Source organism: Mastigoproctus giganteus, chromosome 12, assembly GCF_048544385.1.
Source record: "Mastigoproctus giganteus isolate SK-2022 chromosome 12, ASM4854438v1, whole genome shotgun sequence".
NCBI lineage: Eukaryota > Metazoa > Arthropoda > Arachnida > Uropygi > Thelyphonidae > Mastigoproctus > Mastigoproctus giganteus.
This window is the reverse complement of record NC_143586.1, coordinates 150494208-150510424: the sequence shown is the minus strand read 5'-3', so window position 1 is coordinate 150510424 and position 16217 is coordinate 150494208. Positions and strand designations below refer to the sequence as shown.

Genomic DNA, 16217 nt, shown 5'->3' with positions numbered 1-16217 from the left:
ACTATCGTAATAATTATAAGTAAAATCTTAAAACTTTAATTTAACTAAATACTAAGTTAAATAAAAATTTAAAAAATATACAACAATTCTATATATGTATTTATTCCTAATACATTACTATAAAAAACTATGTTCCATATAATATTTAAGTAATATACAAACGTATACAATATTTAGAATTTAAAATCTGTAGAAAGTGCCCTCAACTTAAATTCACAGGCATGGGACAAAGAATTTTATACACTAAAACACTTTATAAAAGATTCAGAAACCAGTGCATGGATATTTAAAGATGAAATGTGATTATAAGACAATCATAAAGTAAGATGTTAGTAGCAAAAGAAATCTCTTCGTATTTAAAAAAACAAATATACCAAAGTTTAAGGGAATGTTTATATCTCAAGTATTTAATTTATCAAGTATTTATCCATTACGTAGTTTAATAGTTCCTTGCAGAAGGTGAGAGACTAAGTTTTTTCCTTGGGCGGAACTCAAATAGAAGGATTTGGAAGAAGTTGGTCAGTATTAAGTATTATCTATCGTAGTAGTATTTAAGTATATTATGGTCTTTAAAACTTCTTTATAAACCTCAGTAGGAAGTATGTAATTTATAACTTCTCCTACATTTCAGTTATTTACACTAAGGTCCATTTTAAACATCGTATTTCGGTGCTAACTAGAAAAAGATATAATACTCAATTAGGAGGGCTGGAAAAACTCCTTTTAATTTGGAAGCATCAATTAAACATAAGTTTTGTTAATTTTATAAGTAATATCGGGAGTTTCTTCAGCATTCTTTTTAAATCATGCCATTTTTGATCGGCTAACAAAACATGGACAGAAATCCAGTGAGTGTACCCAACGCACTGATTTTTAAAAATCGGTGAGACAAAGCTACCCAGGTTTTATCCAATCGTAGATCATTTTACCTTCCAGACGTGGTTCATCCCTATGAGACTAACCCCCTAATAGCCAAAGTCTTCAATATGCTGGTAGGCAGCTTTGCATAATGGGCAAATGTGGGTGGAACTAACGAAATTTATAAGATAAAACAAATCATAAATATTAAAAGGTTTAAAATCTTCAGGATAGAAAATATAAAAGTAAAATAAACGCTTAAAAGCTAGCAAACACAGATGAAGTGAAAGCATTTCGATCTTGTTTCGTTCTTGTTTAAAATATGAATGCCCATTAAAAATATCTTAAGAAAATGTTCGGTTTATCTAAGTCTTATAACTCCAAGTCTTTATATAATTGTTTCTAATATTAAAAAGGTCTAGCTATAAATATAGATATCAGATTCCTTATGTTTATTCGTCCAATTTAACTAGTGCGTATGTGAAAATAACGTACGAATCCATTATAAGAGGCAATCTCCGCATAGCTGCATACAAAAAATATCTGCCAAGGCGTCAATGATTTTTATTCTATAATATTAAGGCTCCTAATGTCAGTACTATAAATAATACTAATTTGTTATTTATATTACAGCAAAGCGTCATTATAAGTTGTTTTTTAAATTCACCTACTCTTTCTTCTTCTTGCCCCTGATCTTACGATGTATATATATATTAATTCATATATATAATATATACATTAAATACAGTGCAAGCGTGTTTAAAATGAGTGACAGCTCTGACTTTAAATGGACTTTCAATGTTGATGAAAATTTACTCCGTCGCCAAATATTCTACATTTATTTAACAAACGTTTCATTTTCTGTTCCTTCTATAAAAATTAGGGTTAGAATGTAACATTAAACAATTTCTGATTATACTTCAGTGGTTTGATTTCTTTTTCTTCAACGGAATTCAAATGCAAACATAACTTGAAAATCAACAATATTTCTACAGTATTTATAAAAAAGTATAGAAAATAAAGGGTCACCCCACAGGTGTACAGATATATACATATATATATATGTAAACGCATATTTATACATATATATACACAGATATACCTGTGTAGGTGTATATACATAACCATCGTCTACAGAACATATCACAAATTCGGCTTCTTAAGCCTAATTACAACTGTTCAATGAGACGGCATATTGGTGATAAACACAAATTACTTCATATACGGGATGAAATGAACTATGAACATGACTGACCCGTCTTCATTTCAGATATAGATGAAACAGCACTCACAGAGCAACCCTGTTTTTTGATGAAATGTGTTTGTTTTTTCTCTTTCTCTCTGTTTTTTCTCTAATGCAGGACTATTTTTTAACAGTTTATTCTAAAATATTTCCGAAAAGCAACTTTTCCGGCATAGTCTAATATTTTATATGACGAACTAACACAGATAAATGTTCATCTCTCTGTGCTGATGTAACAACAGTGCCATGAGATTCTATAACAGACACAGATACACGCAAGTCCTTAGGAAGATTCAGATGCCACATGGCTCAGATAGCAGTCTCAAAGGTATAGGTGACATTAAATGATGGATTGTCGAAAGAATTTTCTCTGATAACACTCCCGTTTTCTTCCATGGTTTCTGTAGTTCTAAAAGTGGTTACCTTCTGCGCAGGTCCCCAATCTTCTCGAGGTTGGAGCAACATCTTGCAGCGCTATAAGCACAAAGGAAGAATTGTAAGTGTTTTTATAACGGTGAGGAACAGAAAAATCTAAATAAATCTTAAATACAGGGGCATTCTCAGAAAAACTGTTTTAATTGACATTTAATTTCTCTTGTAATACGTTTGTAATGTTTGTCATTACCCATATAATAAATAATAATCTGAAAGGGTTGATTGGTTGTTTAAGGAGTTTTATGGCATATCACCGTCTAAGGATCAAAGTTGAGTCCCAATATAAAATAGCGTGATTAATATATATCAAAAAAAGAATATATGATATAAAACTTGAATAATATATAAAGCAATATAGCACTCTAAATAGAATTCTATACATTAATAAGTTGTAATGACTTGAACTTATTGACAATGGCACATTATCATCAGACGATGACACATTTTCATCGTCTGATAAAATCTCTGTGAGGGTATAATGCTTAGAGAGATGGGTAAACACAGAAGGCGTTCATGATTAAAAGACGTACATTCAATTAAAATGTACCGACCTCTTTAAAATTTAAAGAGGAAAACCTCTTTAAATTTCTACACATAGGATGACCATCAGCCCTCAGCAGATAGGAATGCGTCAGGTGACAATGTGCTATGCGGAGACGAATGAGGACTATGTATTCCCGGCGAACCCTGCACTGATTTGACTGCCAATGTATAATTTCAAGCTTAATTTTGTTTAGCTTGTTGGTAGGGTTTCAACAAATTATCGCCATCGTGTATGTGGTTTCTTGTGGATTAGATGCTTGCAGTTTGTGTAGGGGAATAACAGGCGGATGTGATACTGTGCCTTGGCTGCAACATCAGCCAAGGCATTGCCTGCGATAGGGATCCTGCGATAGGGATGCCTGCGATAGGGATCGAGCAAAAGCGAATATCAGAGTTTTGCTCTGAAAGACAACGTAGCATTTCCAGTACCCAAAACAAAACTGGATGAGTGCTTCTCATATCGGATAAAGCCTGTAATACAATTAGAAAGTCTGTATACAACTTGCACCTTTGGTACTGGTAGGATTTGATATCATCCAAGCCCAGTTCTATTGCATGTAACTCTGCAGTGTATATTACACACAGTTTTGCTTGGGAAGGCACAATAACATCTCACAAACACTTCACATCATCTGTACGGTATGTATTGTCAAGAAGCCAGGGTATTCATCTGGAGTGCTTCAAAGAGTTGCTGGTACTACATGGAGTTGTGTCAACTTTCAGACAGCTCCTAAGAGTAAAATCAAAATACGGAAGAAGTCGCATATCCAACAAAGTTCAAATCTTGACCTAGCACTTGAATCCTGGTCCCAACTGGAAGTTCTACACGAGTTATATATATTTTCCCATCGTGACATGTAAACGGATGTCCACGTAGGATAGTCTGGTAAAGATTTTACTTTTATGGCATATTTCAACGACAACTGCTGACGTTTAAGCAAAAGTGGTTCATGCCATAAAAAGATTTTGTAGTACAAAATAAGTACAAAATTCCCCTGTGGCAATCCAGATGGCGTTATAGTGTATCCCAGCCATCGGAGAACGTAATTTCTAGCAGAGAAATAGACTTGAGAACTACAGTCAAGTTTGTATCAGACCATTGCTTGGTAAAGGCAAAGTAATATGCTTCTATCTATTCCCCAATACTCGGAGGAGATAGCACTGAGCATATTCAAACCTCTCGTGCATTTTACTCTGGCTGAAGGATATGGTGTAGGAATGTCAGATTTTGATCGAAATTGAGTCCCAAAAATTGTATCCGCTTCCAGAAGAATTGCATTTTGTCAAAGCCTGAGTAGAGGGTCGGCGTGAAGAACCGTTTGCGGCAAAAATGATCTTTCTGAGAGGAAAACCTAAACCCATTGGCTAAAGCGCAGGAACTAAAGTGGGCAATTGATTGTTGCAATTGTTGTTCAATATTTTCCATGTTGAAAAAGTGACAAAAAACACTAAAAGCATCTACATATAGAGACTGATGGAGGAAGTTGTTCTATAATGGAGTTCAGGCTGCAAAAGGTGTAACACTGAAGACAGGCCTTGAGAAACTCCATCCTCTTACACGAACCTGGAAGAGTCGTTTTGATAAAAATAATTATTAATAAAAATAAGAAGACCTAAAACCAAACAGATAGAAATATTTTCAAACACTATACTTCCAAGTTGAATCATGAGCTTTTTCCATGCCAAAGAACATTGATACCAAGTACTCACGCGTTATAAACGGAACAAATCGCCGTTTCTAATCAGATCAAATTATCCTAACTGGGCCAGTTTCTTCGAAAGCTACACCATGCCTTGTTGAAATAGTCATTTTCTTCAAGGTAATACATAGGCAAGCATTGACCATTTTTCTATGACCTTACGTAAACAAACTCTCTGATCATTTGCTTACGAAAATAGGTTTGAGAAAGTTAGAATGATTGCCCTATGCTGTCAAGAATCGAGAAACTGATCCTCCAAATTCGGTTATAGAGATAGAACAATAGCTCTAGAGAACGAGATGGAAGGTGATTTTTCATCTCATACTGAATATCATCTAGTCCTGCAGCGCTGGCCTTTTTTGAGGTAGCAACTGTAGTGATTAATTCCATTTGGCTGAATAGCATGTTATAAGTCTCAGCTATCCTTCAGAAAAAAATTAGTCTCTTTATCAGCCTGCTTCTTGAAAATTAGGAACTCTGAAGGGTACACAGTTCCAGAGAAACTTTGGCAAATTCTCCTCCTAGATAGCAGTTGGGTCTTGTTACTGTTGTGCTAAGTAAGATATTGTACACCCATTGTACACTAAGATAGATGAGGGAAATGTGGTATATTTGCCCTTCATTTTCCGAATTTTATTTGAAATGACTTTGAAACTAGTCGTCTGTTTAATCGAGGATGTACCTGGAACCAGCAAGCTTTCTGGCTCCGTATAAATCGTGCTGTGGCACGGGCACTTTAAAGGCTATAAGATGTTCCGTGGTGGGGTAACGTCGAAACTTTTCTCATGCCCGATTTTGTGAGTATCTTGCTCTTGATTCCACTCTTGTTCCACTATGGCTTTGGAGAACGTAGAAATTGGGAGGATGTTTTTGGAATTGCAATTACCACTGCATGGATGATACACTCTGTGATGTACTTCACTGCATCATCAATTGATTCCTCTTAGATTTCAACAGAATCAAATTTAGCAAGATGCGCGATGTACTCCAATCTGCTCGACTAAACTTCCACCGTGGGACTCCAGACAGAGCCTGGAGACTAGGCATCGGCGAGGTGATCTGATAGAGGTGTATAAGGCTTTGAATGGCTTGAGCATGCTCAATGCCGATGGGATTCTTCCTCTTGCTCAGAATAATCACCTGAGAGGGCATAAATTCAAATTGAGGAAGGACGGATGTCGGATAGATGTGCGGAAATTTGCCTTTAGCCAGCGGGCAGTTGGTTTGTGGAATAGACTTCCATCGCTTGTTGTTGAAGTTGATAGCCTAAACAAATTTAAGGCTCAGCTGGACAGGTATTTCGAACGAACGGAGGGGTGAAATGGGAGTAGTGGTTTTTTTTTTTTTTTTTTTTTTTTTGGCTGATGCTGAATAAGCTTGCTTTCTTGCATCATATGCCTCTACTAATGCTAATGCTAATAAAAAAATGCTAGTTGGCTGGCAAGGTTATGCGCTCACTGTGGTGACGATTACAAAAATGTTATCACTTCCATATGTATTCTGCTCCACCACCCAGGAAACCAGTGGCAGTAGGGAAGGGGAGCAGAGAGAGATCGAGAACAGAAAACAAACGTACGGGTATGTATGCGGAAATAGTTTAATCGCCGCCCTTGTTAAAATTGGGAATCAACCTAACTGTGCTGCCTAAGAGGGCAGTATAGGAGGAGATGACGCAGCTTCTGTTCGGTGTTTTTTTTTTTTTTTTTTTGTTAGTTTCATTTTCTACATCATAATTTTCAGGTATGGATGCCGGAGGAAGAAGAAAAATTGAATTAGCCATAGGGTAGAACAATAATATTTAATATCTCTAAGGCATCCACTCACCATTGACCCAACGACGGAACGCCCACTTATTAATTAGCAGATAATGCGTACGCAAGTGGGATGTCAGAGTTACCCAGATACCTGTACTCATACATCCAACAAGTCTTGACATTGTTCGTGGACGAAAGAGACCTACTGGGGTACAGTTGACGGTAGCAAGCAGACTTGCCAGCCGATTGATCTGACCAGGCAGACACATGACCTCCCCTTTTTGTTGAAGCAGAGACTGAAGCAGCGTATTAAGGATGGGTCCGCCAAATAACAGCCTGTCCCTTTCCGGCAAATCCATAGGTCGTAGCGCACGGCAAAAACACCCAATTTTAGCAATGGAGATCTAGAACCAATAATTTGAACAGAGACATAGCGTTCTTGGCAGAAGCATCCGCAGTCAGCTCCCTATTAGGAATATTGTTGAACTACTTCTTGAAAGTCAGCTATGATGCGAATTTACAGATTTGTGAAATCAAATATCTGAAAGATATCAATCTGCTATAAATGCAGGCAAATCTGCTTAAATTACTTATTCCCTTCAGAAACAACCCAACCACACAGAAATAAAAATTGCAGATGTCCTAATCCCAAATTTCTATGCTCACAAAGACCTTGGAGTTGTTTTTGATAAAAATCTTTCCTTTAATGCCCACTGTTTATATCTTGCTCAAAAAATTCAAAAAGCAAAATGGCCAATCAAACAAGAAACAGTAGCGATTCAAGAAAAAACAAAGCCATTAAGCATGTTCGAAGATACATCTTTCCCATTCTGTTCTATGCATCCCAAATCTGGTCTTGTGCTCCTAAGTAACCGTAAAGAAATTCCCTGCCCTAGAATATTGGATCCTTGATAGCTCAATAGTAAGATTCGTTTTTCCCCATACAATATCCGGACAAAAGCTTTATGAAAACTTAAAAACAAAACCTCTGCAACAGATGATCGACGAGTCTGGAACCATGCTTCTTGCAAAGTTAATCACTTCTACATGCGATTCACCAAACTTAGCCAATATAGTAGCTACTCCCAACAGAGAAAAATTCAAGAAACCAACAATTAAAATCCAAAATCACCAGACTCAAACAAATGGACAGAATGTTTCCCAATGTATCCTTTCACCTCATAAATCATTACAACATTCATTGCTAAAGGTTACTCAACTGTGAAGTTGAGTAACCTTTCATTGCTAAAAGGTTACTCAACTGTGAAGCGTGCAGGAGTCAAATAAAGAGAAATAAAAAACAGCAGCCTCCGTGCAACCCAATACTGCAACTGAAAGCCAAATGTGCTGTTCTGCAAAATTTCTATTAATTTTTTGTATAATTCCTTCTCATTGTTAATGTTTATATGAAATCTGCAATGTACTCGATTGTTTCATTTTATTTCCTTTGTATCGTATTATCTGCCCCTAACCATGTGCTGTGATGGCCTTGCTGTATTTGCAATAAACGAATATTTATTTATTACCTTTCAATTATTCTGTTTCAATCTCCCTTCCTCTCGCTCTTGGCTTTATTGTATTCCATTATTGAAAATGTTTAAAAGTAAGTGTGGGCGTTGGATCCCAGTGAAGCAAATCTATAGAACTAACAGCATCACTACGAAGTACCCTCATCAGTGCCCTTCGAGGGGCATTATTATGTTAAGTTACAGGAGATACTATAGGAAGACCGAAAACTATTAAATTCTTACCTCTCTAAGAGATCCTTTAGGATAGACACAGATCTTCCACACCATCATAATTAGAATCACAGCTACAGGTATCAAAGCAACAATCCATCCAACTACATTAGCCCAAGTGGGATAAACGTAATTTCCACTTTTAGCTGGAGTATATTCTATCCAGTTGAAAAACAGAATAAACTGTAATACAATAACAAAAAAATATTAAACTAAATGCCTAAAAACTTCATATGTTTAAAGTTATTAAATTGCGTGAGAAAGTTAAAGATCATTTCATAGATTCTCGATTTGTTATTCTTTTATCCGATAAACTGAATTAGAAATCAGGTGAACAAGTTAGATTGGTACATTTTATCGCGCTCTAATTTTGATTTTATTGGTTTAATCGAAACCTTCTTTTCTGTAAATAATGAAATCTCTGTCCTTGCGAATAATTTTCATCATGCGGTATTTCAATGCAGTCGTGTTGGTAAAAAAGGTAAAGAGGAGTTTTAATTTTCTATACGGAAACAATTTAATGTTCTTATTCACTATTATTGTGATTCTGTTATTATTGTAATTTTGAATTCGTTTGAGATTCTGTGTTTTGGTAAAACGCGTGAATATACCTTGTTGGTAACTGTTGTCCAAATAATTGCTATTGGAACTAGGTTTAATAGTGGATTATTTTAACATAACCATTAATACCTCGAGAACAACTGAGGTCTTTCAGTTGTGGAAATTCATTCCCCCTGCTAAACAGTAAATTAAACTGGCAGTGATTTTATTAACCTTTCGAAGTTTATTGTCCAGGAAACCAACGTTTTCTTTTGTTTTTTTTTTTCAAGTCAGATCATTCTGGGAATAGCAGTGTTTATGCTCTGTTTTCTGTATCAGGTCAAGTTAATGACAGTGAGTTAAGAATTCTTTTTAGAAGCACATTTATTCCACAAATGTATTAATATTTCCCTGGTTCCATGGCTATTTAACCTTTTTCCACGGTAAAAGGTCAAATAGCCATTTGGTTTTGATATGTGATGCATGGTGCCTAGATGTACCAGAGGCACAGTGCTACTTGAAAACCCCAGCAGAGTTGCAGTTTCCAACTGAAACCTACAGACGCATACTACCACGCCAGTATTCATAATCACTTTAATCTTTCTTCTTGATCATTCTCGCATTGAATTCCAAAGTTGTGACATCCTAAAGTATCTGCCATCTGCATTATATCGCAAGGTACTAACACATTAAATTGTTAATGATGAGCACTCCATTTCATGAAAAGGATAGGTGTACCTAATCAAGCGGCGACAGTGATTTATCTTGATTTAAATGTGCCCGTCAGCCATTTATTAAAACATATCAATTATTTAATTTAGCATTTAAATATTTACTCGATTATGCCACTAGTTAGACTCAATTCCTGGTTGAGACTTTTTGAGTGATATGTGATTTATCTTTATAGAAGCAAAACTAGAGGCTATTATCGTGAATAAATATATGTTCCTGAGCGGTTTCGATATTGTATAACAGACTGCTAAATACTGAACAATATACATAAAACATAATAAAGCAATACAGATAAATGAAATATTACTAAAGACGAATGAAACCTTTGAAAACGAATATTTTCAAAGTTTCATACTAAGAAAAACATTTGAAAAGGAATATTTTCAAAAGTTAAGGTGTCATCTGAATCTGAATGAATATAACGTACAATGTCGATGAATGGGGAAAGGTGGGTACCCTTGCTTTAGAGTTAACATAAGCATAGAACACCGTGCTACTTTTCTTCGAGTTCTTGTAATCTGGCTTAACCTTTCTAACCTCTCTTAATGAGGTTACTGGAGACTAGTTTATATTTATTGTAGGGCTTCTCTCCTTGATAGTTTACAAACACACTGTGCACATTTCTTCTCTGCTATTAATCTTATTAGTACAACTGACATCCATTTCGGTCTAAGCTGTAGGGTAATATAAAATTATACATGCGCACTATGATATTTTAAGATATTTATAAATTGATATTTATTCATAATTTATATTTAATAACTAAATATTATTAAATATAAATACACGTTGGCAATAGTTGTACACATTGGCAGCAATGACATTAGGAGTAGAAGACCTAAGCCTTACAAGTATAGATTAATGTTGTGATCAATGATCATTGATCCAGGCTTACAAGTACAGATCAATGTTCCAAAAAAAGTCAAGGGTTAGGGTTAAATTTGAAAGTGTCTGCACTTCTGCCCAGACACCGACAGGAGGGAGTTTATGATGAGAACCTTGTCAATCAATTCGGCCCTGGAGAGACTGTGCAAGGCTCATGGAGTAGAATTTTTCACAGCGTGGCCTGCACTTGTTAACAGGAGAGACTGTTTCTACAGGGATGAATATACTTCAATAGAAAGGATGAAAGGGTATTTGCTGATGCTATTGAGGCAGTGTTAGGTGGGTCTCAAACTGCTAACTTAGGGGAGATACACACATGCTAATATAGATCAACAATAGCTGCAGGAAAAGTTGAAAGTGATTCTTGCACTGCTTCTATTAGAATTAGAAGCAATCTGGAACGCAAGGTTCTGAGGATTTCAAAGGAGTGCTGGGAGTCATCATGGGAAAAGTTGAATACTGTTCATGGGAAAAAATAAATCATTGGTAAAGTAAATAGGGTAACTAAAGTGGAGCATATTAAATACATTTGATGAATTTCGAAGTGCTGGTCAAGACATTGTTAGGGTATCAGAGGTGTCACACAGATATAAGAAATGCAGAATTTGAATATGTGGAGTACAATGTGGACAGAAAGGACACACACATGATTGGAAGGCAGAATGGATTGTGCTGTTAGTTAAGAAACATGCAATATCTAAAGCAGTGCATCGAGTTGACATGGGTGGCCAGCGCAATGTTGAGTCAGTTTGGTGAGACATAAGCACTGGGAAAGCAAAAATGAGGGCAGAAATGTGTTATAGGCCAAATGACTCTGATAAGTACAACGAACAACGTACAAGGAAAGATGGGGAAGTAAATCAGAATGTCTTATAATGGGAGATTTTAAATTTCCAGATATTAATCTTTATAATTAACCTTTATTGTAGGTAAAGATACCATACAGTATACCCATCACAGCATGGAACCAGGAGTCTATTGGCCTCTCGAACAGCACTTTTGTAGATTTATTAGGTGACTATTTTCTACAGCAGCATGCTAGAGAGGCAACCAGAGGGAGTAATGCACTTGATCTGATTATCAGCAGTGATTATTTATGCATTAAGATTCCTCAGATAAAGGAACTATTAGGTAGCAGTGATCACAATATACTGCTGTAGGATTTACTTAAGGATGTTACTACCATCAGATATAAGTCTGTTATAAAGTCTAAAAAGAGGTCAGGCAAGCGAAGGCAGATTACGAGAAATCTTTGGCAAAGGATGCAAAGACTTCTTTACTTATGTAAACTCTAGAAGGAAGGGGATGAATCACATTGGTCGACTTGATATCGATGGTTCGACTGTTGATGATCCTGCTCAGGTAGCTGACAAACTGAATGAGTATTTTGCATCTACATTTACATATCACGAATTATGTAGGGAAATGTAGGCCAGAAGTTTGAAAAAATCTCAGAGTGCAAAATGATTTTGTAATAACTGAGAGGAAAGTGGAAGAGAAATTATTGAAGTTAAACATAAGAAATGCATCTCGTGTGGTTGCTGTAATAGGGTTTTAGAAGCATCGGCAACTAGGATCATATTTCTCTGTACATACTGTTTGTAAATTTCGTGTGCTCTGTGGTCGATTTTCTGTTTACTGGACGAAAAACCAGGATAGCTCCTGAGACCGACTAACTCAGCCACGTTGTGAAAAATGCTCATAAAAATTCTTCGCGTCATCGAATGGCCGGTATCTATGTAATTATACCAAAGGAGGCAGCAAAGGAAGTAAACATACACTTGGCCATAATTATAAGAACATCCTTAAATTCAAGTGAGGTCCATACGGACTGGAGAAGTGAGAATGTATCCCCAATTCACAAAGGGGGAATCAACATGTGACACGAGTAATTACAGACCTGTTAGTTTAGCTTCTGTTCCGAGGAAAATAATGGAGTCACTGATTGAAGAAGTAATGCAGATTCATCTAGACAAGACTGAGGTTATAGCTCAGACGCAGCATGGGTTTGTTAAGAGGAAATCTCGTTTGATCAATTTTATTGCATAATACGATGTGGTCACAAAGGAACCGGATGCAAATAAAAAAATAATTTTGATATAATATACTTGGATTTCAAGAAAGTTCTTGATACTGCTGCACATAAGACTGCTCTATAAATTTGGGCGGTGTGGCATTAAGGGAAAGTTGCTGCTATGGATAAAGGGGTGATTGAGTGGTAACCAATGGACACTGCTCTTCGTGGCTAATGTTATTAATGAAGTCCCCCAGGTGTTGGGCCAATTGTTGTTTTGTATATTTATCAATGATATTTGTCCAAGTTTCCAGATGATACAACGGTTGGCGAAGTTAGTCATGATAGTAATGACAGTATGCTACTGCATCAGAATCTAGAAAAGTTGGGCAGATGGGCTGAGAAGTGGCAACCGAAGTTTAACATTGACAAACGCAAATTATTGCAATGGTTACTGCATAGTACCAAACTTAGAAAAGTGGAGAATGAAAAAAGACCTGGAAGTAATTTTTCAGTCAGATATGAAGTTCTCTGACAGTGCAGACAGGCTGCTAGGATAGTTCATAGGGTTTTTTGATACAGGAATTTTGCTTGCAATATATGGAGGTGATTATCTCTTTGTATAAGTTAATCGTCAGGCCACACCTTGAGTATTACATACAGGTTTGGAGGCATCGCATCATTTTTAGGACGTATGTGGAGCTGCTGGAACAAGTACAGCAAAGGGCATTCAGATTGGTGAAGGGAACAAAGGGGTGCTTTTACCAAGAAAGCAGCGTCTGGAGTCTCCGAGGTGATCTGATTGAGGTGTTTAGGGCTTTGAACGGTTTGAACTAGCTCAATGCTGATGGAATTTTATCTCTTGCTCAGATTACGCACTTCAGGGGGCATAGATTCAAATTGAGGAAAGACAGTTGTAGAAGAGATGCGAGTAAATTTGCCTTCAGCCAGCGAGTGGTTGTTTGCTGGAACAAGCTTCCATCTGTCGTTATGGAAGTTAACAGCTTAAATAAATTCAAGGAAGAAATGTGCAAACTTTTGGAGGGAATGGATACGTGAAATAGGAAGAGCTTAAATGCATAATACTGATAAAGGAAACCAAAACTATTTCTGGCGACAGAAAAGGATAAAAATTATGAATAATTTAAAGCTTCTGAATCTTTCTCACTCTTAAAAGTGTCATTAAATTTTGTGATAATTTCTAGTAGTTGATTCTATGTGGCATAAAAAATTACAAAACAAAACAAGTTATTTTTTTATTATAATCTGTTTATTAAAACGTAAGGCTAAATCTTATATGTTTAAATAAACAGAATATAATAAAAGAACGTAAGGTTTAGTAGAAATTTCTGTAATTACTATTTTGACTTTTTTACAATTATTTAAATAAACACATCCCTTTTATAATTAAATCTCTCTGCATATTAATCATTAAAATAATATAAAAAAAAATAAATATAACTGCTCAAGTTGAGCCTTAAAATAGTTGTTCAAAAAGCATTTTCCAACTCGTAAAAAATTGACTCATACTCACCAAAAGTGTTGCTGGTGTCAGATATTTCCACATCGTGGTCCAGAACATCGTCCACATGTATGACCTTGAGCCAATCATCTTTTCAACATCACCAAGAAACCGTTCAGCACCTACAATGATAAATCGGCATTAAAGTTACTCTTTTCTATAAAAATCTGCATTATTTCATTACTAGAAATAATGTTTCTCTTTCAAGTGATTTGTTTACTCCATTAGCGTGAATATTTACAGAAGTGGGAAGACTAAACAGAATAAAATATATCAAATATATAAAGATAACGCATATTGTAATTTTAGAGTGTTTTAATTTAACTAAACCATCATATTTAATTCCTATTATTAGTGCTATAAAATGTTCTATGGGAACTAACTGAAAACACCTTTCTGTTTCACATGAAAGCCAAAATTCCCTTCTCATTACTGATAATTCCATTTTCAGCGATAGCCTCATTTTGAGGTACCTGCCTTGAGTGACAACATTTAATTTGGTTTGTGGCTGAAGGCCAGGTGGAGGATAACAAGGATAGAGATCAGGGGCGCCATATCAAAGTGGGAAATATCCAATTTAACCGAAAAATAATGCTGCTACATAATTCTATTTTTGGTGGCAGATTCTATTTGGATTGTGGTTTTGTCTCGTGTGATAGTCGTTGAGTACTTAACCCTTGAACTAGAGGGAACTACATCTGAAACCTAGTTCACAACGAATTAGATTTCCTACCTTATATTTGCTATTAATTAATTACCTAATTTGAAAAGCATGCTTACCATAATTCCATGCAACCAAAACACATTCTGAGATAGCAATCAATAGAACTGAAAAGTTGGCCGCATATTTATCGAAGAGTTGTAGCCAGTATACTCCTGCCTATGGACAAAAACAAGAGGAAATTTTAATTCTGGTAATGATATCAAGCAAAAATTATAACTAGTCGTAACCAGAATATGAAATATTTTTAAAAATTTGTGCAGTGTTGGCAGAATTGGAATAATGTTTTCAACAAATGAATGCCAGTTAAGATTAAGGAGATAATCTCGTCATTCCAGATGAAAGTGCAGATAACTATCATATTTCTTAGATTTCGAATCTGAAATAGCTATTGAGAACTTTCCAAGGTTATATGGTTCTACAACTCGTTTGCATTTCTCTATAAACTTCGAGCGAATAAACCGTTTGATATGCAGATAGGCCAGATATAAAGTTGGTTTGCCATTCTCCATACGGAAGACAATGATGTTAAAACACCTAAATCAGATCAAGTTCAATAAAATGAATGCATCGCCAATATCAGCGTGCCAGCTAACAAACTAAATTCTGTCGATATTGACGATTTAGTTGGCTTGGGAATTCTTCCTCAAATACAAAATTATAAATCCAATATTGGTTACTGTTTCAGAGTGACAAACTCTGATATTTGCTTTCTCGATAACTAAATTAACAACGTTCAGAAGAAATATATAATATCTATTTCAAAATTATCTCTTATTGCGAGTCCTAACTGTACAAAGCAATTCCGGATCAAAGTTGCATCTATGTTTGTTCCATTATAATTTCTTAACACGATAAATGGATTGATCTGCTTTATTTATGGATATCAGATCTGTAGACAGCGAAGAGTTCATCAATCACTTGGTGGTATACTAAGCAGTGATGAAATCAAACTGATTTTAAAACATCCCTTTAGCCTAATTGTCTCTAACTTACAATTTATTTATAGGTCGAAACAGGCTCAAAATATAAACAAGAGCAAAGAAATGCATCACATTTTAAAACGGGAGTCACAATCCGAAATAAAACATGTACCAACTCGCTTTTTTTATGCCGCCAACATTCGTCCGGTGAATCTGACCAATTGGCGATTTTCCTTATAATGAAATTCCAACTTCCGTTCACCTGTTAGAGTGTTAAACTACAATGATTAGTGTTGCGTATTTTTTACAGATATAGAATTAATATCCAGATTTTGATGACTAACATCTGTGGTTTTAATTTCTTCAGTCTTTTGCTCTGTGTGTGTGTGTTGCTTCTCTCTCATTACAAACGAATTTTTGGATTTTGTTTTCTTCGCATCAAGCAAGGACGTTTATAAGAAATATTTCTTTCGTTTCAAAATCTTTTATCAGTGACAATAATAAAATACTACAAAATATTCTGCCCCTTCTTTGTAATTTGGAAAAAAAATGTTTTATGTTTGTTTGTATTTTATAGTGCATTTGAATTCTTCGGAACGCTCAGAAAT

General features: G+C 35.5%; 1 protein-coding gene across 3 annotated transcripts in view; it reads right to left on the bottom strand.

Annotated features, from left to right (window-relative positions):
* Positions 1-1948: 1948 nt before the first annotated feature.
* The window catches only part of LOC150077509 (sodium- and chloride-dependent glycine transporter 2-like), a 250195-nt gene continuing 235926 nt past the window's right edge, over positions 1949-16217 (bottom strand). For all 3 annotated transcript variants that reach the window (XM_090386058.1, XM_090386056.1, XM_090386057.1), the window contains exons 11-14: positions 14746-14845; positions 13978-14087; positions 8285-8455; positions 1949-2575 (exon numbers count right to left, since the gene is read on the bottom strand). In XM_090386058.1, the coding sequence (XP_090242184.1) occupies positions 2411-2575; positions 8285-8455; positions 13978-14087; positions 14746-14845 (546 nt within the window). In that variant the 3' untranslated portion in view covers positions 1949-2410. The remainder of the gene's footprint in view (positions 2576-8284; positions 8456-13977; positions 14088-14745; positions 14846-16217) is intronic.